The sequence below is a fragment of the Aspergillus welwitschiae genome (genome assembly GCF_003344945.1).
Source record: "Aspergillus welwitschiae strain CBS 139.54b unplaced genomic scaffold BDQ94scaffold_8, whole genome shotgun sequence".
Classification (NCBI taxonomy): Eukaryota; Fungi; Ascomycota; class Eurotiomycetes; order Eurotiales; family Aspergillaceae; genus Aspergillus; species Aspergillus welwitschiae.
Window position 1 is genome coordinate 303,108 of NW_020798702.1, and position 26,835 is coordinate 329,942.

The following is a 26,835-nucleotide window of genomic DNA, read 5'->3' on the forward strand; positions in this document are numbered from 1 at the left end:
CGGCCCCTGTCTGTGTCCGGTCCAGAGCATATTTTACTGTTCTGGATGTTAGCTGCATGAGAGAAGGTAGATAATTTTTTTTGGGAGGGTGTTTCTGCTACTAGTTTTGATCCATCATGTCGAGAATGCTAATCTCGGACAAGTGATCAGCAAGGTCAATGCTATCTCGGAAATCTAGAGGAAAGCGCAGAACCAGACCCCGATAAGAGAAAAGAAAAGGATGCATGGAGGGAGTGACCTGTCAGGCCGAAGCTTGCAGCGGATGGGTCCGATGAGCAAAAGAGCGCAAGCGAGGAAGATACTTTTGCGGTCAACCTTGGGATTTTCCCGCATTGACCGGCGGTGCTGGGCTGGTTGGGATCCATGGATGTGGGTTGGAATCACCGTGCGTTTTGTCGGGATTGCTGGGCTGTCAGGGAGGGTTTTAGCTAGGGATTTAAAGTGTCGGGGTGAGCGAGGGAGTGGAAGAGAGTGATGATGATGGTCATCGGTTCTGAGAAGTGTGGAGAGAGATTGAAGGGGAAAAGAAATCAAAAAAAAAGGAGAGCGCGAAAGTGTGAGAGAGATAGCACATCTTACGCTCACTGGAGGTGTGGAGGGAACTGTGCAGAGGATCGATCGGAGCAGCACCAGAGTTGACTAGAGCAGTAGTGCGAATGTTAGTCGCAGAACTAGAGACGGATCTAAGTTCAGTCAGGATGGATTAGTTTTTTGACAGGCACGAATTAATCGCTTTGGCTCTTTCAATGGTTGGGGATTTTGCTTTTTGGGCTCTCTTCAGCGACGATCCGCGCCGCTTTTCCTGGGACCTTTTCCTGCTCTGCTTTCGCTTCTCCTTCTCGCTCTCGCTGCTCTCTCTTTTCCCTTTTTTTAACTCAACTTTCTCGCCCCCCCAGACTTCCGTCTCTCTCTCTCTCTCTCTCTCTGCCTCTGCCTCTGCCTCTCTTTCTCTCCCGGATATTCTTCTTCCCCTCACCCAAATTTATCCGCTCACGCAATCTTCCCCCCCATTTCTCCCCATCCCTCCGTCATCCATCCTCGCCCCCTTCTTCTTCTTCTTCGCCTTCCTCAGTCCTTTTCCCTCCTCCTCCTTTTCCCCGGAATCACGTTCAGGCACGCCTTCCTGCATCCAATTCCTTGCAGCCTGCCAGATCAGCGCCAAACGTCGGTCCGATGATTTCCCCCTCGTCTCGCGTCTCGTCCGTCCCTCATTGATGCGGCCCAATCAAGTCTCCTCCGCCCCGACTACGACTAGTACTTCCCCTGCCATACTCACCACCACCACCACCACCACCACCAACACCCTCGTCCCCTGTTGCGCTTAAACAACCTCCCTTCTTCGCTTCAAATTCCGCCTCGCTTCATCCCTCCGTATCCTCCTCGCCTCGTCGAAACAGAATGCTACCCTGGCCGTCTGCCGTGCTCAACCGTCCTCGTCGCATCCTGTGCTCTTGATCGGCAATGACCCTTAGCGGTGGGAGAAAGCGAAGCAGAAAAAGAAGAAGACAAAGCCTCTCATGGCGTCTACAAAGGGTGTCGCCGCTGGGCGGAAGAAGGACGCCATTCACTTCGTCAATGCGCGCCCAGCATCTGAGACGGAGCGGATCAAAATCCAGCGGCTGGTCCGCGCCCATGTGGGCAAATGGATCTCCGACCAGACCAAAGATCGTTCGTCCGGCCCAGAATCGCCCGACAGCAATCAATCCCAGTCGTCTTCCTCGTCCCCAGATGCCTCCAGTCAGTCTCCGCCTCAGGGCGCAGTTCCGCCCGCCCCAGGCCTTCATTTATTAACGCCTCCGAACGGCTCTCCGTCCCCCGCTGCTCTCACGCCTTCCGCCCTTCCCCTGGCCTTCCCCTCACACCACAGTCCTCCCTCCGAGACACCTATTCGCCGTAGTTCATCGGATCCTTCCACACCTTCTCCAGAGTATGGATTCGCTGACTGTCCGCCCTTGGTACCGGGGGTGGTAGGCGAGTCGCATTTCCACTTTGATCCGGAAGAAATGGAGTTATCCCCCGATACCGTCTGGCAGTTCCAGCAACAAACTCTCGATGAAACACCCTATGATCACAGCGAAACTACGAAAAGGACTACAACTTCCGATTCCTTCAGCGTGCCGGCTCCCTCGTCAGCTACATCCATGGGGTTTATTGAGAGTTTTGGCTGTGTCGCCGTCGATCCGTTTCATACGAACCCAATGGATCTGGCGAGAACGGAGATTGCGGCCACAGAAGAATACTGTTCGTGCTCATCTCTTGTTCCTTCATTATATTTCTCTTCACAGAGCACTAACATACGGTATCCGTAGGTCTCTATGTCCTGTGGCCCGGCCTGACCCCCGTCTCCCCCGGTCAGGAGACGCGACCAGCCAGCACCAGCTGGTTACCCCTCGCTTTACAAGACCGCACTCTATTTACCGCCTTCGTGTTCAGCTCTCTATCTCACAAACGCCTTCGGTGGCTCAATGGCTGGATTTCACGGGAATCCTTCCTGCCAGAAGAGCAACGGATCCTGCAATGGTGTGAGCTGGAAACCATCCAGAACGTTACACGAGAAGTCAGTAATCCCAGTCGAGCGGTGTGCGATTCAGTGATTCTCGCTGTCATCTGCATGGCACATAATGTCGCAGAAGACCACGGACGCGGCATTCATCGAACTCTGCCGTTCGATGCGCCGCTACCACGTTTGCAGTGGCTGGACGTCTATGGAGCCCTTCCGCCGAATCTGGTTCATATCAAAGGTCTGGTGCAGATGGTGCGGTTACGGGGAGGCATCGAGAACCTGACTCTGCCCGGGCTGGCTGCAACTCTGTCCTTGTTAGTCTGAAGTCCCTCGAGATTCCCGCTTTCCATACTAACTTATAATCCTCAATTCTAGCTCCGACATTGTGACCTGCAGCACCTTCCTCATGCCACCCGTGTTCACTTTTATTCCGCTCTTCCACGAGCGGCGAAACTTCAGCCTGCAGAAAATGCTCGGTTTCACAACCGTTGATGTAGAGCGCCGATACGCTCCCCTCCGGGACATCGGCCTCACTGCAGAAATGGTCGAAGTCTTATACGCCATGCATCTCTACATGAGGCTCGTCGAAGAGCACATCAAAGCCCACCTCGTCAACCCCGACTACTCCCTCATCTCCGATCAACGCAACCTCACCCAATATACCCTCCTCTCCCTCCCCGCGGCCAGCCAACTCGACGGGTTTGCCGCCTACAAGCCGCACGAAATCATCTACGAAGCCTGTCGTCTCGCGGCCCTCATCTACGGCGTCGGCGTCGTCTTCCCCCTCCCCTACCAGAGCACCCCCCTGGGCCAACTCGCCAAGCTCATCCAAAACGTTCTCCAAATCTCCGACCTCGCCTCCACCTGGAGCCACCCGCAAGCCCGCATCGCCCTCTTCTGGGTCCTCGTCCTCGGCGGCATCGCCGCCGACGACCGGCCTGAACGCGCCTGGTTCGTCCACGTCCTCAGCCAAGCCGCCGCCAGCCACGGCATTAGATCCTGGGTCGACGCCCGCAAACTCCTCGGTCTGATGGTCTGGTCTGATCGTGCCTGCGACCGACCGGGTAGCGATCTCTGGGCAGAAGTGAAACTGGCTATGGTTAGAATGGAGTGAACTATACCCCCCATACACATACTCTCTCCACGTGCCATCTCAATTTTATCTTTCCATTTCTCTTACCTTTTTACATTTATCTTTACTCCTTTCCCATGGCCTTATTCAGTGGTCTATCCTTTGTTTTCCATTCTCTTATTCTATATTTTAATATTTTATACCCCGCTCTGAGGAAGTGTGGTAGATCAGTATGAATTACGAGGTTACGAAGCAGCAGAAGCAGTGGAATGGGATGGAATGGGAAGGTTGTGTGGCAGGGATAACGGATACCTGCTTGGTGTTGTGTTGTGTTGTGTTGTGTTGTTGTTCGTGCGTGCGTTGTGCGAGTCGCGTGTTTTTCAGATGGTTACTAGTTCAGTACACTCAGTAGATTAGATCTTACTTAAGATGTATGTAGCTATGAGTATATACAGGTGGTGGAAGGAAGAGAAATTGAGAAAGGAATATAGTATATAGTAATGAATTAACATCATCATTTTATTAATTCGTGAATGGTCGATCTGGAGTGGGGTGGATTGGATAATACTGAATATAAAAACACTGGGAAAGGAGAGAGAGACCAAAGACAGACTTGTGAGTTGTGCCCCTAGGCAGATAAACCATCCCATCCAAACAATGATAATCCAAGAAGTTGCTGCAACTATCTATGTATCTATCTACAGGGAAGGAATGTATAGGCAATAAACCTTTTCACCAAGGCAAGGCATTTCAAGAAGGTGGAACCCCAACTGCAAAGGAAGATCGACGCCCCCGAATACTATCACCCAGCAGCGGTGTCCTCTCATCCGCGTACCAGTCCCGAGAATTCACCTGGTCATCGTGGCCCGCCACGAGTCCACTCTCAGCATTGGCTCCATCGGTCACATTTTCTTGGGCTAACTTGGCGGCGGCTAGCTTTTTAGTCTGCCATGAGACGTATGCGACCAAAGCTAGGCCAACGGGGAACGTTAAACCTGTAAGCATCGCGTTGACGGGAATGGGATTGCGATGGAAGACTCGGAAGACGAGTGTGTCGAGGCCTGTCTGAGCGAAGTTTCCCAATCCTGCAAGACAGATGATGAGGCCGTATACCTTGCCGAAGGTTTGGAAGCCGAAGACTTTGGAAGCGTAGTCAGAGACGGATGTATAGTAGAAGGGGCGATAGATGACGAAGAGGATGATATTGGCATAGCCGGCGAGGATGCTGGGGATGCAACCAAGGAGGCCAATGAGCGTAGCGGTGATAACGAGGATACCAAGCACGACTGGGGTACTAGCATTGTCGAGGATGGCTCCGGTGAAGGGGACGGATATCAGGCCGCCGAGAGGGAGTAAGACGTCAAAAGTGGAATTCAAAGCTTTGGCACGCTCGAGCGAGTGTAGAAGATAGGTGTATTGTTGACGAATGGTGGCGACGAAGTAGTTGATTCGAAGCATTTGGAGGACGGTGAAGAGAGTGATAAGCACGAACCATGGGGTGCGAATTTGCTGCAAGGCTGAGCGGCCATGCAGGGCACCCCAGACGCCGCCAGCAGTGTGAGGGATAGACTCGGTCTGTTCTTCTTCTAGTTGTGGCTGGTGGTCCTGCTCGGGCGTAGGTGCATGTAGCAAGTCCTCGATTTGATTGATAACAGTCTGCCGCTGAAGACGGCGGTCATTGCGCTGCCGTTCTCCTTCGTTACGGTCACCAATAGCTTCATCTACTCGGTCAGCTGCCTCCGCTACGATTTGTTCTTCCGCCTGCTGGACAAGCTCCCCTGCCGTCTTGTAGGAGGTTTTGGGCATGACCGTTAGCTGAGCACTCAAGATGAAGATCGGTACAATGAGATAGATAAGGAAAAACCGCGATGTAGTGAAGGCGCCCTCGGTCATCTCATTTAACAGCCGAAACACGAGAAAGAGTGCGCTGGAAGCGTCGAAAGCACCCGTGAGGGTGGACAGGATAAGACCAGAATGGGTCGGGAAGGTGTTCGACAGTTGATACGATGAGACGAAGATGAAAGGTCCCCCGAGGGATAGAAAGAGATACCCTGGTAAGTAAGCATCAAAGGAAAGCTTGGGTGCGAGCCCGAGCAGAAGGCTGCCCACGGTTAAACAGATACTGCCAATGATGCCACATACTCGGGGGCCATGGGTGTCTAGTATGGCTCCTACGGGCAATGCTGACACGTTTGTTGCAACGGCGGCTACCGTAAACATTAGATTCAGCCTGGAAGCAGTCGGTTAGCAAATACGTGCTGTTAAAGATCCGTATTTGAGCCGACGCACCGGATGTCCTGTCGATAGCATACATCTGAGCCGCTATCGAGCTCGTCCTTTGAGCACAGGTTGCGGTAGACTCCTTCTTTGACGAATATGGGCTTGATTGCCGCAAATCCGAAGACTATTCCTGCAGAGAACAAGCAGTATACAACTGCGATACAAACCTGCACTTTGGAAAAGTTCAGAGTCCGTATTGCTCACCACTGAGACATACAACTTACAGATTCGTTTCGAACGGCCAACCTCAAAGGCTCCCGTAGTTTCTAAGCCCACAGGTTGCTGTGGCCTCAATGTGTCATCTTCTTCGGGTTGTTCTAAAGGTTCGGCTTCATCAGCCCGAGGGCGCCTGGGCGAGGAACCTCTATAGGGTCTATCGAACTCATCCACGAAGGTCTCGTTCCAACCGGGCCCAGCATAAGGATTAAAGTTCAGGCGATCTCGGAAGGTTGGACGACTACTAATGTTTGATTGAAAGGATGATGACAGTGAAGGCTCCGGAAGGTCATGATATCTATCTTCATCTTCAGAGTCCTCTGGTCTCGGTTGACGGCGGAATGCGGCAGGGTTCTGTTCCCAAGACTCCAAGAAGGAGATGCGATTGAGAGACATTTCTCTACTGTGTGCAATGAGATGTCAGGCATGGCTAGAGACAGGGACTTGCTGTTTTTTCAAGTGGGTTACCTCGGACAATCCCCCTACCCCGTGATTCTGGTCCGCCGAGCGTCCAGATATATATAGTATGGTATGTATGTAGCAGTAGATATGCGAGGTGGTATTCGCGAGGGACAAGCTATGACGATGTCTGGTTGGCTGTGGAGTCCGACCCGTTTTCGGCCCGTCGATCAGAAAAAGGAGGGGCGGAGAAGCTTCAAGAGCCGAAAGGATACGTGGAATGGGGTAGTAGATAGGGCAGATAGAGCGTGGAACGAGGATCCCTTGCTGCAGTGGAGGATCAATTGCATCTGGGCGCACAGAAAGAGTCAACGTCGGACGGTGATTGAATGCATCGCCGATCCGGGATTTCTGTGCTGCGCCGCCCAAAGAAGAAGCGGCGATGCGCTGCCAGCAATCACCTGACTGCTGCTTTCCCCGCGCCTGCTGTTTTCGGTCACGCCTCCCATTCCTTCCTTTTTCTCTTTGTTTGTCTCTTACTTCTCGTTCCCCAATTTTGAGGGATGGAAATGGAAACTCTATTGCCTTTTGGCTTCACTTTCCCCTGCTCATCTTATTTTCTCTGATCATGGTTCTTTCCATGTTTACCATTAGTACTAATCTATCCCTTCCTCCCACTTTTTACTTTCCTCCGACCGATTCGTGCCCGAATATATAATTGTTTGGAAAGCTTATCAGATGTCAATTGGCTCACGTAGCTTTATGATCTACAAGCGTCCCCCCTCAAAGCCTTTAGACCCTCCGCAGTCTCCCTGAAGGCTGCAGCTGCGCCAAAAGGTTGTATGACTATCCTATGTCATTGGTCTGAACCTCCTCCGGATCTAAGTAGCGGCATACTCGTGTGCTAGGTCCTCACGGGATCCCAGAAACCATCACAAAATGGGGTTCTACTTAGCACCGCTGGATCGGTGGTGCCACCAGAGAGAGGTTCTTCATCAGGAGACTATTGCGTCTAGATCTTCCATTCATCATACAATACAATGGGCAATTGCAATGCTATTCCTGCGCAGGCAGACCACTGGCTCGATGGGTTGACGAGTCACTGAACGCCTCCCAGCTCGACTGATGCGCTGTCGTTTGCTTTTCCCGCCTAGTAACTCTGCCCTGAAAATATTCCGGCCCTCCTGATTGGCAGTGGCCACCATACCACACTAGATACAAGCGGAGAAAACAGTGTTCACGGACCATCCGGAGGCTGGAGCTGCGGCACACCCCTCACCTTGGTGATGCGAACAAATCCATTCGCCGGAGAGCAGCAATGCTGAAGGGGGAAATCAATGGACATAGGCCCAAGATCTGCGTGAGCAACAGATAGGGTCAACAGGGGGCTTCATGTTCCCTCGCCAATGGCGCCGGCAGTCACAATCTAGACCCGTCGAGTGGCAGGGGTAGGGGGACTTAGCAGTAAGCCTCTGTCGAATGGTCATTACAGGACAATGGCGATGTATCCAAGATGCTCACTAACAACCCACAGGCTGGCTAGGATGATCAATACTAAGGTCACTGTGGCTGGTTGTTGGTAGCTGGAACCCACCGGGGCCATGCACGGCTGACATCCCAAAAGTCCGTCACTTCGCAGACTTTTTTTCCCCCTCCCCCCAAAGCTCCAAGAAACATAGTTGCTGGTAGCTGAAAGTTGGATGGAGCTCCTGACGAAAGGTGCAATAAAAAGTGTCCATTGCTTCCTCGCTAGGCTAGCTTGAACCGAAACGTTCCGGCGCTGGTGGACTTCCCATTTAGCTCGTGAGGATTTTCTGCTTCGGGCAGTGATCAGAGGCGGGCGTGTGTGTCCATCACCATGCGCTTTGTCGGAGAGAAAAAGTAGCGACAATCGAAGCAGCGGCATCATTTCCCGAACCCTGGCTAGACTCTCCCCATATTGTATCCAGGGAAATTAAAAACGGGCGCGCTGGCTTATTTCTCGGGTGTGATGGGGAACCGTTTTGCCGGCCATGTTTTGGGTTCGGTTTGGGCCCCTGAAAGGCTGAAACCTGGAGGGACTGGCAAAAAAAGGTCGGGTCTGGTGTTCACGCTAAGGGAGAGATCGACTCGAGCCGTTCTCGTTTCTGTATAGGGTTCTTTTTCCCTTTTTCTCGCCCCTCCAATCCTTATTTGCTCTGGGGGCTCCATGGCCATCACGCCGGCGCTCCACTCCGCATGAACCATCCTCCATTGGGCATTTAACCGTTGAACATTGTTCTGCCCATCCTAATCACCGTCGCTGAGGCGGTCGCTTTTAGCTGCAGCCGAGTAGTCCAACATCGACTCGGCCTGGCTCCCCTTTCTCCTGCCTCTTCCTCTTTATCTTTCGCACATCAATGGCTGCTTCCTGCCGTTGATGCCTCTGCCCCTCCATGGCTACTGTTGCGACTGCCTGTCGAGGACCGACCTGACAACAACGTGATGAGGGGGTGGTAAGTCCTGGCGGCCCCTGGTGCGAATCTTGTTTCTCTCTTTCTTTCTTTCTTTCCTGGCCCAGTCTGTTGGGATGCCATTTGGGCGGCATGCGGCCGCTGCTTTTCGACCAAGCTAATGCAACTGTCTACGTACAGTCTCACCTGTCGTCAACGCCATCTCAAATGTAATTCGCTTCCCCCTGCAGAAGCCCGGTTTATCGGACGGGCATGGCCGATTTTCCAGTTCAGCGCCTCTAACCATGGTCTTCTAGGTGACAAGACGGGGTCCTCGTGCTTGCGATGCCAGCGATCGGGACGGCAGTGTATCCCGGCACCGACAAAGACGGAAGAGGTCACTTTTCGACACGGGCAAAATCCGTCACTGCGGCCAAAGGGCCCTCCCCGCTACGGAGAAAGCGACCTCGCGTTCCCTCCCGATCAGATATGGGTTGGGATGCCTGCGCAGGGTTGGTCCCTCTGCAAGAACGAAGGTTTGAGACACCGCACTGACGACGGCTCTGTAGTCTCCTTCGAGGACGAGACGGATCGTACGGCGGCCGATTATCATGTTCTTCCGGTAAACCCTCCATCAGCATCCCGGAAAGACACATTCAAGCGTCGATCTCTAGCTTCCACGGCAACATCCACGTCGTCGCATGCCCTCCAGCCTGTATTGTCCCCGAGTGACAGCACTCCCTCCAAGGCCTTTCCACCACAGGGCCTGGACCCAGTCAATTTTCCTTTTGCATTTGATGAACTCCGCGATCGACAGAAGGTCGCTAGTTTCAATGAGGCGTTCCTCCTTCGGCACTTCCGAAAAACGCTCGGCCCATGGGTGCTTTACCCCATTCTTCGATCAACGATACGGTTGAATTAAGGCTAATCGTCGCTTTCTAGTTGGATGTTTGCGATCATGAGAGACATTTCTCTTTGGATGTGGTGGAACGGGCACCTACGAATCCTCTTCTACTCTACGCATGTTTGGCTATAGCAGCCCGTCATCTCTCCCATACAAACCATAATATTCCCCCGAATACCGCAGATGGATATCATGAGCGGTGCATCGGGATACTCTTGCCTGTTCTGGAAAATAAAGAGATCGAGATCAGCATTGATATACTTCTTGCATCTACTGTGATATTGCGCTTCTTTGAGCAGATTTCCTGTGTGTGCCCCTTGGATAAACCCTCGAGTCCGATAGCAAAGTTTTCTAATATCTCGAGCAGCTCATAGCCCATCGAACGATCTACAACGGCATCTCCTGGCCGGCTCAGTCTATATCAGCTCTCAAGTCGAATGCGCTACATCAGGCGGACTCGCAGAAGCTTCGTTTTGGGTCTTTGTGGTGCAAGATATTCAATTTGCCTTGGCATATCAAAAGCCTCTGCGGTTGACATTGAGTCCGTTCGGGGAGAGACTGTACCTCTTGTGGCAGCACGCCTCGTCTCAGAAAGATCGAGACTGGACGCATAAGGCTATTTGGCTTCTTGCTGAGACGATAAATCACTGCTATGGGGTAAATCCATCGCTGGAGATGGAAGTTGTGGGTAGGAGTACACTAAAACGAAGGATCCATGCTTGGGATCTGGAGAAGCCGGATAGCTTTCGACCACTGCATTATTCCGCTGCGGACCCAAGAGTTGGCCGACCTTTTCCCGTAATCTGGTTCACAAAGTCACTCCATGGTATGTCAAAGACCCTTGGTAATATTGATGACCTGGCCGTTGACGTTCCTCCTAGCGATCGCAGTACAGCATATTTGTATGGCCAAAGCCTTGATCCTGCAACAGGAACTCAAGGCCCTTTATTCAACGCCTAGTCCACAAGATATCCAAATGACCGAGGTACGCCGCTACAGACTGCAACCTTCTGTGGGGAGCCTAACCTGTGCTGTTCAGGGAAACATGACGCGGAGTCTGAGTATTTTGTTCGGAATAGCACTGTCGGTTGATGACGAGATATCTCTGCGCGTCATGGCATGTCACGCACTGTGCGCCTGTAAGTAATGATTTCTGCCCTGGCTGCGGCCCACCTGCTGGATATGGAAGCCCACTAACTGATAAATTGGTCCACCAGGCGGCTCTTGGATTCGTGACCCTCTAGCGCAGACATGTCTGCTGGATCTTCTCCGGAGGACCGAAGCTGAGAATGGCTGGCCATGGTCATATATGGTCCAGAAGCTAAGCCAAGAGTGGCACTTGACCGCCAGGTGAATGCTGTTGATCAGCTGATCAGATCATTCCGCGCTGCTTCTCAGCCGCGTCGTGATGATCATTCACTTTTTGGCAACCGACAATTGCTTGAACACCACCAAAACTCCAAATGGTCTACCACACTTGACCGCTGTTTCTGCTTTATCCGATGGCTCGCTACGAATCATGATCAGCAAGTGGGGACCGGCCCAGCCAGTGCCGGAGTACGCCGGCTTGCAGACACTGGCAGTCTGGCACGCCGATCCGCAAGACAACTGTTTCCTCGCTAATGCAGCCTCGGCCGAATGGAATTGGCTCCTTTCGCACTTTATCACAATAGCGTGTGGGACCGGGGAGGAGGCTGTTGGGATTCTATCTCGCTTATTCGCCATGGCGTGCTGAGTGAGTGGGGCTCATGAGCGTACCCACTGACTCTGGTGACAAGCCTCTTGACTGGGTACTGCACGCGAACGGGTTTGTTAATTTACCAGTAGGATGGGGAAGTCTAATGTGGGAGCCGATCCTCGAGTTTGGAGCACTACTTGAGGAACATTTATCCGATCAGTCCCATATGTACCGGCGGACGGACACAAAAGTAGCTTAGTTTCATGACTCTTTCCTATGTATATAAATATACCCAGACCTGTACTCCAATAGTATAGATACACATGATAAAAACTTATAAACCAAGAAGAGGAGGGATATCATCAACATATATAAACAAATCCGCCCCCTCTTCCCATATCCAATCACCTAGAGAAATACACCCCACCTCAACTTAATAAAACCCCATCCCCCCATCCGCCTGAAATGGGAAATTGAGAATCTCATCTCCAAGCATATTCCCTAACATGTAGAGATTCTCGGGATCAAACCCCATCTGCACCCCCAACTCGGGGAAAAATAATCCCTGTATCGGATGCCCTCCTCCCCCTCCTCCACTAACACTGGCACCAGCACCACCTGGAGTCACCACCATGCCATTCCCATTACTTCCACTACCCGGATCAGCCCCGAATCCCTGTACATCTTGGTACCCGGGGCTAAAGGCAGAGTAGTATTGGCGAGGTTGAGGGGGGTACTGGACCCAGTTTGAAGATGTGGAAGGTGGTTCGGCGGTGGAGTCAGTGGTGGGACTGGGGTTCAGGGAGTGAGGGTGAGAGTGAGGGGGGACGGGCAGGTCTGATGATGTAGACTGTTGGGGTTGGGTTGTGAGAAGGTCGGGGTAACTACTTGTTGAGGGTGTTGCGGTGTTGGGCGTGTAGATGGGTCTATTGTTGTTGGTTGTTGTTGTTGATGCTGTTGCTGTTGTTTGGTTCGGCGATGGGTTGTTGGTTGTACAGCGGGATTGAGGGTCGCCCATGGCGACTTCGCTGAGGAGGTGGAGGGGGGTTTGGCCTTGACCTTGGCCTTGTTTGGGGGGTTGCTGGATTATAGTTAGTGGTGTGATAATTGATGGATGGATGGATGGATGGATGGATGGGTTGGAGGGTGATGGGGTAAACGAACCTGAAGTCTATCTTCATCAGAGCACTTAAACAGCGACAACGCGTCTTTGAGGACAGGTCCCTGGTCTTTGCGTTTCATGAACCAGTTCCGGAGTAGAGTCAAGACGACGCTGAATTTAGCAGGGGTGCGACCGCCCGGGGATTCGCCGGCTTTGGTGTAATGGCGGATGACTTTGTCCAGGTAGTATTCTGTCTTCAGGCTGCTGAGGTCGATGACTTGGGCCATACGGGTGTCTGGGCTCGAGACGATGGAGTAGATCTTGATGAGAGCGACGATGGCGAAGGACGTTCGGGCCAGAGCGATGGTCGGGGCTAGGACTAGGTCTTTCGTTTCGATGGAGCAGAGGACGTCGATGGCGTCGTGGATGGAGGTGAGGCAGGTGCTTAGGGCGTTGATGTGAGCTGGGCTAGTGGGGCTGGCGAGATCGTCGTTGGCGGATTTGGAATCGTCTCTGTGGAATTCTACGTGCATGGCATTTTCGTGGAGGAAGAGGTTGAGGATACAATAGGCCTGTTTCATGATGGCTGGGGTTGTGGTTAGTAGGTGGTTAACCTAGGTTTGGGGGTAGAGGAATCAACATACGGGAATAGTGCTCTGGTGGAGTTTCTCGACGCCATTGTTCGAGTTGCCTTTCGAGGACTCGGAGCGTGTAGAGGAATTTCGGGTCTGAGAAGGATGATACGGTAGGGGCGTCATCGGTAGTGAACTGGACGGCGATATCTTCGAGGATGTGGGCTAGCTTTGCCCATTGGATCATGGCCTTGTCGGATGGTAAGGCGTCTGGTGACTTCTCCAGTATTTCCACGCATTCGTCCATATATGGCAGCCATCGGACTAGATTCACGCGCCTCAGAGAGACGGCGACCCTGTGAAGTGTTAGCGATAGGTTTGGCATCATTGATAAAGGGATACGAACTGCACGGAGAGGAAGTAACAAGCAAGCCAAGTCCGTCTCGCCTCGGGTGAATCCAGATCTAGGACGACAGATGACTTCTTCGAGATAAGCTCCTTGACTAGGGCGAACGGCTTCGACTTGGGGATCGCCTTCCGATTGAGACCCAGATCCATCGCGAGTGAGACAGCAATGTTGGACAACTGATAGAATTTTACCTCCTCGAAGTTGTCTGGCGGCGAGTACCACTTGCAGCACACCAAGATCGCCTGGACTAGATCCAGAGACTTTTCACCTTTCACCACGACTCGTTCTGCAAGCACTTTGTAGAAATCATCCAGCAAGGACAGCTGCAACTGTGGTTGGATAGTACCGATCGCGGCCGCAACTATAGCGTGAAACAGCACCGGCTTCTTCTGCCGCACCTCATCCATCGTTGTGCCCGGTGGGAACACCACCATAGGTATAAGGGTGGCCATATAGTCTATATATTTGGTGAATGCCTCCTCAGCCAGTGTCTCACTCACGAGGCCTCTGTCAATCAGATCACCCCCGCCCTCGCTGGCCGTATCCTTGGGTTGTGGCTCCGCTCCGTATCCCATAGCCCGCCATTGTTTGATAGCCTTATTGTACAATGATTGGTCGTCGGATGGGCTCGAAGTGCGAGAAGACACTGGAGCAGTCTCTTTGATCTCCCCACCGTGTTGCCGCTTGCTCCCCGCCGTGCTGGATGGTGACTTCAGAGGTACCGATCCATTAGCAGAGACATGCGTTGCGGATGGCAGCCAGCGCCTTCCCGGATGCTCCTCGCGTGGCGGCTCAAGAGTCGCGGGCGGCGGAAGAGGGTGGGTTTCATGGCCCTGGGAGGCCTGCAAGCTTGCCGTCAAGGCATCGATCTTTCTCTCCAGCTCCGCCACGCGACTGTCGGTTTTCTTCTGGCGCTTGCGCGTGGGAAGGGTCACGATACAATTTCTGCCGGCCTTGGCGCACCGTTTACATGTCCCATTGGGATGGCTGAGATCGGGCTCGCATCGGACTTTGAGTTGTCGGCAAGCTTCGCAGGCGCGCGGACGTCGTAATTCGGCATACGGATCGTTCGGATCGACGGAGTCGAGTTGAGAGGACGTGCTGGGGACAGAGCCAGGTTCAGGCCCGCTTCGATAGATAGATGGCGTCGACTGGGAGTGCGCGGCGCTGCCGTAGTAGCCGGGCCCACTTGCAGACGAGACGGCGGATCGCAGCTGGTCAGCGGGCGAGTAAGGGGACGGTGGCTCGGGGTAATTGCTGCTGCGTGCAAGAGCGGAGGGACCGGCGGCATTGGGGTCGGGATGTCTGGAGGAGGAGGCCGGGGGAGGGATATATGGACGACCGGCTGCGGTGCCGTCGGCAGGAGAGCTGTCACTGCCAGCACGCAGACGCGGATCGATCTCCATCGGTTGCGGGGACTGGGTTATGGCATGTCAGCCTGGGTTGCACGATGACGGGTGGAGGGTCGCCATGGCCAACGGATTTTATCACGACCGGCAAGGAGTTCCGATCGCCTGGCCGCGTTATTCCTAGAAGGGATAGTAAGAGACCGAAATGAACATCAAGCTTACATTTTAATTTGAGAGAAAAGAAGATGAGGGGGTGGAAAGCAAGACGCCAGACTCGCTTGGAGGCTGCAGTTGGGCGAAGGTCGGAGAACCGGACGGTCGGTGACCGACAGCCGACGTGGAGGCCTCAGGCGGCGGGGGGGTGTTTAAGCCTTAATAAGGAGCCTCCAGGAGATGCTGGATAAGATGCATTAGATATCTGAAACCACGTTTGATGAAACCGGAGCTCTGCTGTCGGGTTTGATGCGACACTTTGTGCGAGAAGAAAGAGATGACAAAGAAGAAAAAGAGAAGAGAGAAACGCGGAGACGCGAAAGTCGAGCGAAGGAGCCTCAAGTGGAGGGGCGGCTTCTGTCGCCTGCGATTTCTGGTGACTGCGACTGAGCCCAATTTGCCGCCAGACTTCAGATATAACTATATAGAAATACCATAAACATCGTCCATTTTTATTGCTGGTAGCAGTCATGGAGATCGGATTTTTTTCTTCGACGGAATTCCTATAATTCTCTAGTCTTGAGATGGATTTCACTCAGGCTGCCGTTCCTATCGCTGCTTACGTGTGCACCAAATGCCATCCCAATTCCCCTTTTCTATCCATTACCATCCCTCACTTATCGGATCAATGAGTATGTAAGAGGTGTAGCATTCGTAAATGTCCAATGTCCTGTGGAAACAGTAGTCGCTCTAACTAAATGGCCAACAATAATTGCACTCACACGCCGAACGGTTGCATAAAGTATGAGGGGGAGATAAAGAACACCAAACAGAGACACTCATAACTCTCTTCAAGCAAGCATAAGCACCCCCGGCTGCTCATCAGCTGCACAAAAAAAGGAGGGAAAACAGGGCCAGGACGCCGGCTCAGCAAAATGGTGCCCGGAAAGAACATTTGCCTCACCAAAAACAAAGTCACCATCGGACCGACAAGACGAAGGCGGAGATCCAGCCGCAACAAAACCTGCACAGTACAAACAAGGCTCGCTATGAAACGAAGAAAACAACAACAAGACATCGGGCTCATTCAGGAGACTTTATGCACCGGGCACTCCTTCTTCCGCTCAAACCATTCAACGATGCATCGCTTGTGGAATTTGCAGAGACACTCCAGCCGCACCAGCGACTGGCCAACCTCGTATTCCTCCATGCAGATGGTACACTCCTGTAGCCCTCCGTCCTGTCCCACACAATCCTTCTCCGTCGCCTTGAATACGACCAGACGAACTGGAACGGGTGAGGACGCCGCTGGGCTGCCGCTCTGCGGAGACGAACGACCCTGTCGACCATGGCTTTCAATACAGTCGCGGATATGTGCCTCCCGACCAGCCTCGTCCCCATTGTTACCCAAAGGTGGAAGCTCTTGGTCACAAATCGGACAGAGATCGCGCTCTTCAACGTGAGGCCGACGCCACGGCGCTACCCCGAGGGACGAAGATCGGGCTGTCGAAGACACGGGCAATGAACTGGCACTTCCTCCCGCTGGATACGGGAGTGGTCGAGAGGACGCACCAGAACCCATTGAGACAGGATGGAAGCGGGAACTAGACAATGATCCGTAGTCAATGGGCCTGGGCCGTTCCTGCAGCCGTGGAGCAAAGGCGCCGCCCAATCCACCAAACGTCGTATAATCGCTTGAGCCTACGGTCCGTCGTCCGGGCCGTGAGGGAAACGTACCTGACTGCAGGTAATCTTGTTAGTAAGTTGGGAAAAAGATCATTCCGAGAAGGCATACATTGAGACTCACCAGGCCTCCATTATGCGGATGCTGATTAGCGGGCGATGACATGGAATGATAAGATCGATGTCCAGATGGATTGAAGGAAGTAGCGTAGCCCCCCTGCCCTATGCCTGAGCGCGATTCTGCTTCCCCGCGGCTTCGAACAGTCGCAAACCCACGAGGCGGTTCTGGGTTGGGATCTGGGACGCAGGGGTTACACAGCCGCACCTCCTCCCCGCCTCCCAGGGCCGGATTGAGGGCAGTTGGGGACATGGCGGCGTCGTCACCTTCCAAATCAACAATCGGAGCCGCGCGCGGGGGGATCAAAGAGGAGGATGCATAAGAACGACTGGGGTCGCGCACGATGAACTGTCGGGGAATGGTAATCCGGTGGGGGGAACATGACGCACACACGACCCGGCCACATTTACGGCAGTGATGCTTCCTGTACCAAAAGCTGAAAGTTGTCCCGCAGATGGGACATTTCGTCACCTCCGCATCAGGCTGCCATTGCGGCCGTGTATACTCCACGTAATCACCAGTACCCGTACGTGACCCCGATCCCCGTCGATAGTTATCGGTTGAGCCGGATGTACCCTGCGGCCGGGACTGCGCTGGCGGCGGTGATGTTAGATCGATGGGATTGGCATAGGACGAAGGAGGATCCTGAGGCGTCTGTGCCTGGAAGGCGGAAAACCGGGGGATAGACCTGCTATCCATCGCTGCTGCTCGACTGCTGCTCGGCCCGGCTTCCGTCAACGGTTCGGGAACTGCACGCCTCGACCACGCATCCGCCTCCAGACTGACTATCCGTCGCTTACGATCCGACCCGCTGAGAGTGGATCGCCGTCTCTCAGTGCGTCTATCTAGTGCAGGACCGGCCTCACTTGTCCGTAAATGCTCCGAGCTCGCATGAGGCTTGAGACCAGCAGAAGGCGGTGGGGCGGCGAAAGCGGCGGCGGCGGCAGTGGTAGATGAAGCAGATCTGGAAGACGCCGGACTCGACAAGGACGACATGAACTGAGGGAAAGGAGCAGGCGTAGAGAAGGTCGCTGATGAAGATGCTGACTGTCTGCCGAACGCTGCAGAGGAGACTAATCTCCGCCGTTTGGACGACGGACCGTCATTGACTGAGTGGCGCGACGAGGCCAGGATTGGGGGAGGGATTAAGGCAGAACCGCGTTTCCGGGTAGCGTGTAGCAGGCGTGGATGACGGGGGAGGACTGATGCTAGGGTGCAGTCTTCCTGGAAAGAAGAAAAGGAGGAGAAGGGAGAATTGGAGAGAGCATAAAACAGATAGACAGTGGATGCAAAGGCGAAAAAAAAGAAAAGGGAATCAATCGACCTTTCGGACTTTTGGGCGTCGAAGGCAAATCTTCGGCCAGGAGGGGGTCTCGTGACTCGGGCGCTGGAAGGAGAAGCACGCGCCCCGAAAACACCAGCACCAGTTCCTCCCTGCTGACGATAATTTGGTCAGGAAAGGGATGACCAACGCGGCTGCGATGAGGACAAGAGACTTCGAGCCGCAAGAGTGTGTGTGAGGGCGTGATGATCAGGCGCTTTACCGCTGGCTGACGTTCAACAAGCCGAGGATTGGCCGCGGGGCAAAATGGCGGTCCGGAAGGTGAGCTTCTGCTGCTCTTTGTCTGTGTGTGTGTGTGTGTGTGTGTGTGTGTGTGTACCTCTTTTATCGTCAACCATGAGGCTCACACCAATGACTCCAATTACGGATGTCCAGACTAGCCAGTTCCGTCGGGGAAAATTACTATCAGTGTTTTTGGTCAAGTCTCGGAGAATCTAGGGACACAATGCATACGGACCACTGATCTGGTGGATCTGCCAGCTCTGACTGTCAGGCCACCGGGGGATCAGCCACCGGGGGATCGATGTCCTCTCTTCAGAGATAGGCCGGTGCTCGATGATTTCACATGTCTCACACTTATCTTTCAGCTTCGTACTTAGTATGTGACAATGGGCTACAATCGCTCTATCCGCTTGGTATGGGTGTAAATATTTCAATAGCAGAGTTGCTATGTAGCATTATCAGCACCATTGTAAACGCCTATCCTCCAATCTCCGTTCACTATAGTTAAATGAAATTATTTCCTAACAGTCCATACACGAAAAGAAACCGCCAACCTATACAATATGCGACGCTGGGATTGCAGAACACAAAAAGGCCGTACCCATGCCTGATTGGCCGGGTTGCAAGGGGAAACGGGGGTCGAAACCGTGGCTGCGGTAACTCGGGCCACGATGCAAGAGCAGGAGAGGTTTAGACAGAAGAGGTGGATATGAGACAAAGATGGATACAAGAATGATAACAAGGAGAAAAAGAAAAAAAAAATAAAATAAAAAAGACACACGCTGGCCAGCAGAATGCTGCAGGATCCGGTTGCTTATTTAACGGAAATCCAAACCCATATATCACAAACTCCTTGCACATAATCCTTTTGTTGACGACACAATTGGGAAAAGAAATTCGTCATCTCCACAGCATTGCCATCTGGGAAATAATTTCGCTGATGCGATGAGACTGACAAGGCCGCCTTCAGTGTGCCTCGTCGTGGTGATGCGCTTCATCCACCAGTTCGGCGGCGCTGCCCGCAAACGATGGCTCGTCCGGACTGGCTTCGTGAATATTATCCTGAGTGCGGTACTGTGCAACGTAACCCATACTAGATGGACGCTCAACACGATTACTTCCATCATTCACCCGACGACTTGAAGTGGTAGATGCGGTCGTGGAGGCAATGGAAAAATTGCGATCTCGGGAGGCCGAACTACTAGCACTGAACGGTAACCGACTGGTGACTGAGGCTGAGGGATGGAGTTGACCAGGATTGTGAACAGATGGTTCTGCTCCTTGACTGGGTTCGATTGCTTGAACGGCGGCCATATCCGTCACCACAGAGAGGGGGTTCTGCGTCAAATCCGGCTCTTCCGGAGCCAAAGAACGTACAGAGCCCTGGCGTCCGGCACCCGGTCGAGACGGCGACTGGGAGCTATGCTGAGAACCCGCGCGACTCGGAAGCTCAATGTCGCCGCCCGTTTCTACCTTGGGCAGAACAGTCTGCGTCTCCGTAGACCGCTCGTTTCCTTCACCATCCGAGTCGCTGTACTGAGCATTGTTCTCCGAGGCCTCACGGTTCTGCTCGGTGGCAGCCTGCTCGTCAGGTTCGTCTCGGTAGGGTTCATGTTGGTCATGGAACTCTTCACTTTCAGGGAAGAGACCAGGCGGTGGTGCCCTGCTGCTGCGTACGACCTCGAAGCCTTTTCCTTTCTCCTTGGTTTTCCCACGGAACAGACTACGGAAGAAGCCGGTGGCAGAAGAAACCGGTCCCGTGGGGTCAGCTGGACCAGTCTTCAACTTGCGAGTGCCAGACTGAGATAATGGCGGTCCCCGTACTCGGTAGTAGAAGTCGACTTCACGGACCGCGTAGTCCTTACGTGACTGCCGGGGATCATCAAGGTCAAGGTCATCTTTTGGTGCCGGAATGTACGCGGGAGTAGGCGTGCCCCTCCCAGAGACCGACGGCCCTTCGATAATATCATCATCGATCTCTCCATAACTTGAAGATCTGTGTGTGTGCCGCGATGCTCTACCCTTCTCTCCGGCAGCCCCCATATCCATGACCTTCTTGCGAGGTCGCGGCGGTCGATAGTATGGGTCATGCGGATGCATCGCAAAGACGGGACCGCTCTTCGGGGAGTTACTTCCTGGGGTATGGTACCCGGCAGCAAAGCCACCAGGCGTTGAGGGCGTAAAGAAACCGCTACTGTTTGCCCGACTGTGGTTTCCACCGTGCGCACTGCCTGAGTCAAAGATTGCGCTAGCCCGCCCTTCACTTGCACCAGCACGGTTCAAAAGCATGGCTGAGCTTCCGGAAAGGCTGCGAGGTCTCGACCCGTCGAACTGGGATGACAATCTGTCATCGGTGTGCGCTAGCATGGCAGCTTCTGATCCCATGCTTTGACGAGTGGCAACGCTTTGTCTGGGCACACGCCGTGATAGTTGCCGCATACCGAAAACCTTAACCAGTCCACCGCGAGTAACACCTCCTTCGTAACCTCCCGCACCTGCGAGTCGTGCAATGACTTCGATAAGGGTCTGCAAAGCGTTCAAAAAGAAGCCGAAGACCATTACTAGCGCATGAAGGAACAGAATAATATAGCCGATCCATCCTCGAGCGGCCTGTGAGATGCGCAAGGAAGGAACAAAAACGACGCTGAGCAAGATCGTCAGGAATCGAACGATGGAGAAGCACGCATGGTAGAGATTCATCGAGGTTGGCGACGGGAACGGTTTGAAGGCTATCAGGGTCAAGATCGACACGACCTCGCAGATGGCCAGTAGCACGATCTGAGCAATGCCGGAGGGCTGTAGCGCCCCAATTGCAATACCACGAATGAATGTCAAAAATATTGGCACCAAAGCGAAGGCAGCTGCATCGTCACAGAAAGTGTTGTAAAGCGGGCCGTAGAGAAGTACGGTCGAAAGATCGTCGAAAAGGTAAGACTTGGGTCGAGTAGTCGCAATGAGCCGCACTGTCCACAGGGAAAAGCCGGCCAGTATCACTATGACCACCACTGCGAGTGCGACAGAATATGCCGGGGATTCGCTGGCAATAACCAACTGGAAGAAGGATATCGATATAACGGGGAGCAGTAGGAAATTGAAGACGACCCGGACAATGTTCCCAACAGTGAAAGGCATGTTCTTAGATCGAAGGTCCTCCTCCGGGTTGTTAGCGATCTTGCGAGAGATCGAACGCAATCCGAAAACCACCTGAATAAATAGTGTGACGGCGACTAAGATGACTAGTAGCCAAACCATCATCCCGGGCCAAATATCACGCGCTGCAGGCATGCCGACATACTGATCCATTCTGTCCAATCCGTAGGTAGCATTGACGGCATAGACACCATCCTTGACGGGGTTTTGCTCGTTTCCAGGGTCCAGGAAACTCTGATTGAACATGAGTACGGACCAAGCAACCCGGCTGATCACAGGCTGATAGAAGCCAGGGTAGTTAAGGGTCAAGGAGCCGGTCAACACTGCAAACTGGATGTACTGTAGACAGTCTCCAAACCCAGGCGTAACTAAACGGAGCACATCTTCGTCACGACCGTAATTACTGGTCCAGTGGAAGGGGTCCGTGGTGCCCCATGGGCTATAAATTGCTGCCGTTACCGTGGCAATTCCGACCAGGACAAGAATAACGAGGGGGATATAAGACAAGGTGCTTTTCAGAGACGACCCAAGATCTGGGGTGATTGCGACGGATATACAACCGAGCTGCGTGGCAGCAGCGTCGCCAGACTTGATCACGAGCCTTGACGACAAGGTCGAAAAGTAGTATGAGGAAAGCATATCGTGTTCAATCGAAAAGGCACGCAAAGCGGACAAGTCCGACCTATACAGCGAGGGTATTTGTTAGCCAGTGCGCAAGACCAGAGTGAAACAGCGTCGAACAAAAGGGGAGTGCCTCACGAGTTGACGTAGAAAACGGGGCCCAGGGGGCAAGACCCCTGGAAGACCGAGTCGCAAAATCTTGTCGGTTCATGGTAAGGAGAAAAGCTCAGAACGTCGATTGACGACAGAAGGGTTGAGTATTTGTTGTTGGCGGTATCCAAATCCACGATCTTTCCGACAGTGTCATTCGGGTTGGACCACTGGGGGTCATCCGGCGATGGATAAGACTCCCCGTTCGCAGTTCCCGAGACGTTTCCATACACCGATATGTTCAGAGGATGAAGGGAGTCGTGCTGGTTGAAGACAACGGACACGTCGAACGGGACGAACTGCAGCTGTCGTGGATCTGATTGAATCACGGCGGCATCCAGACAGTTCTCGAAGTCCAGCAATACCGCAGAGGCAGGAGGTATCCAAGATATCAACAGCACAACCAACATCAAGCTAACACCACGGACCCATGATCGATCTCTGCGCCATCGCCATCGCCGCGTCGTTTGCTGATCCTGCGCGGGCCCAAGACCTTGGATATCCTGTCTTCTAGGGGCAACAGCTGAACCCGCATCATGGTGCCATCTCGCGTCGCGACGTACAGACATTTCGGCCATCGACAGCGAACGGGATGACCTCCTCGGGGAGGTCAGTCCCCCCGTAAATGAGTCAATCCACGTTGTCCAAGCGGTATCGGAGAATGCCAATAACCCCAGGACCTCAGGTACCTGACCAGGCTCCCAGTATAGCGAGTGACGTTTCCCAGTCGAGTTCCAACGAATGAACGGACGGCAGGTAGGATAAAAAACGGGCGAGTCCGGCGAGGGAAGGGCAAGCTGGATTAAGGGAAATGGCAGGGTGGCTTGTGGATGATGGGCTATCCGAGAACAGGAGTGGATTACTCCTCGATCTCCCCCAGGTTGGTGATGTAGGGGATGCGCACCATCACTTCGGGGGTTGGCGGGGAGGGGAATAGCCAGGCTCGGAAGGTGAGGTAGTAAACACGGGAAGTCAGCAGCAGTTGGTTAGTGGAGTGAGAACGAGTGGGAAGCCCGATACGATGGGCAGTTTAGACTTTGTGCAAGGAAAAAAAGAAAGCACCACGCTTGTGAATCTGCGACAAGGCAAAAGGGAAGAAGGAAAAAGGGTTAAAAAAAAATTAAGATAGTAAAAGAAAAAAGAAAGAAAAAAAAAGTTGGCATGATTGGTATGCGAGGCCCCCCAACTCGGGCTGAGCGAAAAGGCCCATCGATGCATCCACCATTAACGGGGGGGTGGGCTTTGCTTGCTTGCTGGCTGACTGACTGCCTGCGCCGTCATGTTTGTTCTCTTTGCTCTCTGGCAGCCGGGGAGCGACGGATTCAGTTTGGGGCGGTAGCACTGCTAGTTGGTTCTAGTGGTGGGTGGCAGTGAGTGAGCTTCTAAACTTGGCAACGCTAATCCTGAGGAACCAAGTCCCCCAAAGTCAGCCGAAAGGCAACCCACCCATGATTATCCGCACACAGAACTTTGATCTGCCCGGCCGGAGTAGTAGCAAGTCTCGTCTTTCTTGTTAGTGAGTATCATCTACTTGCTAGTTGGCTAATTGCTAGTAACGTACAGTAGCAACGAGCTACGGAGTATCTACGAGCTGCTAACCTCAAAGAGGCTCATGCTGAAGGTTGTCTCACCTCTCGGTCACTAAAATTACTCCAAGTATCATGGTCCACGAATTACTTGACAGCTATTATTATGTGTCGTTCATTTCACATTTGCTAATACCGCCCTACCTTGCGCTTCCTTGTCTCGCATCACACCGTGGGCTCAAATCAACCTAGCTACTGAACAAGTAAAGTGCTATCTACCAGGACTGATGAGATGGCAGCAGCCCCATGATGAAAAACCAAATGATTTGGCGGTGGAATATGACGGGCGGACAAAAGGTCGAATCCGGAAACAGAGTTGGGGAGCTGGGGAGCTGTGTCGGCACTTTCCTGACTGATGGCCCATCGCCGTGTAACATACCACTCACTCACTCACTCACTTATCGTCAAAGCCAAGGAAGAAGGCCGGAAAAGGCTAAGATCCCTTACTTGTCACTGCCGATTCAATGCCAATACAACCCTCAGATTGCTTCCCCTCCCATACTGAACATATTGATGAATTCGATCTTCAGTAGGATCTGACCACAGCAATTGAATAATTTCTTTTCTGGTTTCGTCTGCCAGGTCACAGGACCTCGGTTTCCTTGGGTCTCACTGAGACTTTAGTTTCTAGACCTTTCGACTGTGTGGGTTGCCAATGAGCCAAGACACTGAAAACCCGAGACAGTCGAACAATGTAGCCCTATACAACCGATATACATGATGACAGGTGGGTATCCGGGCGTCGGGATTCAGCCATGTCCCAGTCTAGTGCACAATGTCGCCACTGCTAATTGCACTAGTTAGTTAGCTATTCATCGAGATGAGTCGGTAATAAAGGTTCTTTTGTTAGTTAGCTAGCTAGCTACTGCCTATTTAGCAAGTATCACTTCAGACAGATAACGGGTAGTAAGTAGTATAGGTAGTAGTTATAAATTGGGAGAAGTAACCGTCATCCGGAAAAGATAGCTTAATACCAATTAGCAAAATAAAGCTAGAGAAGGAACCCAGCAAGCTGCCATTATTAGTCGGCATAGTCAGAAGAGATCCACCGTCAAGTCCTCTCCCAACTCTCAGCGATTATTCTCGACGTACGGGTGGCTATGGATCTCAAATCATTGGGTAAGCTATTTGACGGTTGATCCCTGTGACCAGTCCTTGCATCTTCCGGAGGCTGTGCCACCGAAGGATTATTCAATGGCTAGCAAGACAGAGATATTGCTCTGCTCTGTCCAGAGATCTGTTCGTTTATTCCCTTCCTCAAAGGCACAGTGGCCTGTTAAGGGGCGGGAAGAGGCCAGAAAATTTAATAATGTAGTTGCCTAACCGCGGTAGACTGCCCCCGGTGCTGAAGAGTTGACACGTTTCGCCAAAGCTTAGCACGAGTATTGCCAGTGGAGAGTGTTAGCAAGAATCCTATTAACACGCCAAATTTGAAGTTAGCGATCCTAGCTGAACCACTTTTAAGTAGAAAGCAAGTGTGGCGCGAAGTAAGTACGTGAGGGAGCGCGTCACCATAGTCATGCCTCTCAGAGGGAAGGATCGCAAAAAAGGGAGCAGTAGTTGGCATGTGGGGGGGGTTAGATATCCCACTCCGTACTATCTATATTATCGCCCCCTTCAAACATCCATGTGCTTGAAAGAATTAAGTGACTTACTCAGTCATGAGAAGACGTATGCTGTCTAACTGCCAGACTATTATCCGGTTAGCGATTTGAGCTGCGATAAGCGTGAAAGATCAAGCTCCGGGATTGTGGAAAAGTTCCTGACCAATCCGAGGGGCGCAACAATTATACCTAGTACTATTGTACTCAGATGCTTCCCTGTCTATATCCACGACTGTGTGCTACAGTAGTAGTGCCTAGTAAGGTTGCATTGGAAGATTTTAGCCTGCTACCTTATTTTATAACAAGACAGTACAAAGCGTCACGTTCTCCCGATGGTGATTGGCTGATAAGGTTGATGGATCTCCCAAATCTCGACTAGTAATAACCAAATAAGTAAGTAGGTAAGTAATTCCCTGGCAGTCCGTGATGTTGTACAACCGGTCGCCATGCACGGCTACATACATGCATGCGAGGTGTTGGCCGGCATCGATTAAAACGGAAAGCCGAGGCTTGGGCCCCAGCCCAGCACAACTACTCGATCTGAGTATCTACATCAAGGCGCTTGGGCGAACTTTATAACCTCACATTAATATATTTCTGTCCTCTTATGAGTAGTGACATTAAAGGGTGGTTCTGTTGTATTATGCGACAGGGGAATATGAAGGGACAAGATGACACTTTACAAGTTAACCAACTTGTGCTGCTATTTTGGTTCGCAGTTATGATTTAAATTATAGTTATATTGTTCGGAGACATAATCGATGCGTCAAAGACACTTAAATGTGGAGACTTGAGGTGATCGATAAATTCAATGGTTGATGATGCCACTCCGGCAAATGTAAATACCGTTCATGTCTGAACGTTATCCCTACGGAGTGCTATCATATTTCTGTTAGTATACTATGTGGATCAATAGTAGTAATAATATGGTGATATCTGGTCAATCGCTTAGTAGTAGTACGTAGTACGCCGTAGTATTACTATATAGTAGGTGCGGAGCACCTAGACAGAAGCGAACGCCAAGAAGTTGATGGGGGCGCGGAAAATAGTGCTGTCAAGCTTTCATCGTTGTAGGATGTTGTTCCAAGTAAATAGGTTCATTAGTTAACTAGTGGCTGGTGTTGACCCATAATCTGCGACGGCTGGGTAGTTGCCGCCCTGAACATCAGTCCCTACCATGAAGCTCATTCGTTGATGTGCATGAGCGGCAAAGGATTGCTCAAATAATTGGCTTTGCTTTGATCGACCGAGGGACTCTCAGGGACTGGGGGATAGCGCGACGGTGCGCCGTAGCGAAGACGGGAAATGATT

General features: G+C 52.5%; 9 protein-coding genes across 9 annotated transcripts; 4 read left to right on the forward strand and 5 right to left on the reverse strand.

Moving 5' to 3' along the window:
• The first annotated feature begins 5 nt into the window (after window positions 1–5).
• On the forward strand, window positions 6–756 carry BDQ94DRAFT_139220 (uncharacterized protein). The gene has a single exon (XM_026765391.1). It carries the CDS (start codon window positions 221–223, stop codon window positions 473–475), a length of 255 nt encoding a protein of 84 aa, XP_026628799.1. The 5' UTR covers window positions 6–220; the 3' UTR covers window positions 476–756.
• Window positions 757–1,517: 761 nt separating this feature from the next.
• BDQ94DRAFT_157961 (uncharacterized protein) lies at window positions 1,518–3,617 on the forward strand (the record flags this gene model as incomplete). Its single annotated transcript, XM_026768841.1, has 3 exons — window positions 1,518–2,241; window positions 2,310–2,817; window positions 2,879–3,617. 3 exons carry the CDS (start codon window positions 1,518–1,520, stop codon window positions 3,615–3,617), a joined length of 1,971 nt encoding a protein of 656 aa, XP_026628800.1.
• Window positions 3,618–4,090: 473 nt separating this feature from the next.
• BDQ94DRAFT_139225 (putative MFS transporter Fmp42) lies at window positions 4,091–6,843 on the reverse strand. The gene is made up of 4 exons (XM_026765392.1): window positions 6,540–6,843; window positions 6,080–6,474; window positions 5,865–6,027; window positions 4,091–5,805 (listed from the first exon to the last, which is right to left on the reverse strand). Exons 2-4 carry the CDS (start codon window positions 6,465–6,467, stop codon window positions 4,326–4,328), a joined length of 2,031 nt encoding a protein of 676 aa, XP_026628801.1. The 5' UTR covers window positions 6,468–6,474; window positions 6,540–6,843; the 3' UTR covers window positions 4,091–4,325.
• Window positions 6,844–7,804: 961 nt separating this feature from the next.
• Window positions 7,805–8,379, reverse strand: BDQ94DRAFT_157963 (uncharacterized protein; the record flags this gene model as incomplete). The annotated part of the gene is made up of 2 exons (XM_026768842.1): window positions 7,805–7,942; window positions 8,146–8,379. 2 exons carry the CDS (start codon window positions 8,377–8,379, stop codon window positions 7,805–7,807), a joined length of 372 nt encoding a protein of 123 aa, XP_026628802.1.
• Window positions 8,380–9,034: 655 nt separating this feature from the next.
• Window positions 9,035–11,520, forward strand: BDQ94DRAFT_157964 (uncharacterized protein; the record flags this gene model as incomplete). The annotated part of the gene is made up of 9 exons (XM_026768843.1): window positions 9,035–9,076; window positions 9,171–9,393; window positions 9,451–9,761; window positions 9,824–10,091; window positions 10,153–10,611; window positions 10,667–10,770; window positions 10,825–10,924; window positions 11,003–11,135; window positions 11,313–11,520. The coding sequence occupies 9 exons, from the start codon at window positions 9,035–9,037 to the stop codon at window positions 11,518–11,520; spliced, it is 1,848 nt and encodes a 615-aa protein (XP_026628803.1).
• A 195-nt stretch (window positions 11,521–11,715) lies between these two features.
• Window positions 11,716–15,130, reverse strand: BDQ94DRAFT_139245 (putative C6 transcription factor (War1)). The gene is made up of 4 exons (XM_026765393.1): window positions 13,544–15,130; window positions 13,210–13,493; window positions 12,628–13,151; window positions 11,716–12,544 (listed from the first exon to the last, which is right to left on the reverse strand). The coding sequence occupies exons 1-4, from the start codon at window positions 14,950–14,952 to the stop codon at window positions 11,897–11,899; spliced, it is 2,865 nt and encodes a 954-aa protein (XP_026628804.1). The 5' UTR covers window positions 14,953–15,130; the 3' UTR covers window positions 11,716–11,896.
• Window positions 15,131–15,597: 467 nt separating this feature from the next.
• BDQ94DRAFT_139246 (phosphatidylinositol-3-phosphate-binding ubiquitin-protein ligase) lies at window positions 15,598–18,508 on the reverse strand. The gene is made up of 2 exons (XM_026765394.1): window positions 16,844–18,508; window positions 15,598–16,789 (listed from the first exon to the last, which is right to left on the reverse strand). The coding sequence occupies exons 1-2, from the start codon at window positions 17,843–17,845 to the stop codon at window positions 16,136–16,138; spliced, it is 1,656 nt and encodes a 551-aa protein (XP_026628805.1). The 5' UTR covers window positions 17,846–18,508; the 3' UTR covers window positions 15,598–16,135.
• Window positions 18,509–19,243: 735 nt separating this feature from the next.
• BDQ94DRAFT_125412 (uncharacterized protein) lies at window positions 19,244–23,109 on the reverse strand. The gene is made up of 2 exons (XM_026763849.1): window positions 22,323–23,109; window positions 19,244–22,245 (listed from the first exon to the last, which is right to left on the reverse strand). The coding sequence occupies exons 1-2, from the start codon at window positions 22,910–22,912 to the stop codon at window positions 19,380–19,382; spliced, it is 3,456 nt and encodes a 1,151-aa protein (XP_026628806.1). The 5' UTR covers window positions 22,913–23,109; the 3' UTR covers window positions 19,244–19,379.
• A 1,586-nt stretch (window positions 23,110–24,695) lies between these two features.
• Window positions 24,696–26,598, forward strand: BDQ94DRAFT_157968 (uncharacterized protein; the record flags this gene model as incomplete). Its single annotated transcript, XM_026768844.1, has 9 exons — window positions 24,696–24,719; window positions 24,798–24,826; window positions 24,902–25,039; window positions 25,293–25,411; window positions 25,612–25,724; window positions 25,926–25,997; window positions 26,028–26,068; window positions 26,444–26,481; window positions 26,516–26,598. The coding sequence occupies 9 exons, from the start codon at window positions 24,696–24,698 to the stop codon at window positions 26,596–26,598; spliced, it is 657 nt and encodes a 218-aa protein (XP_026628807.1).
• Window positions 26,599–26,835: the final 237 nt, after the last annotated feature.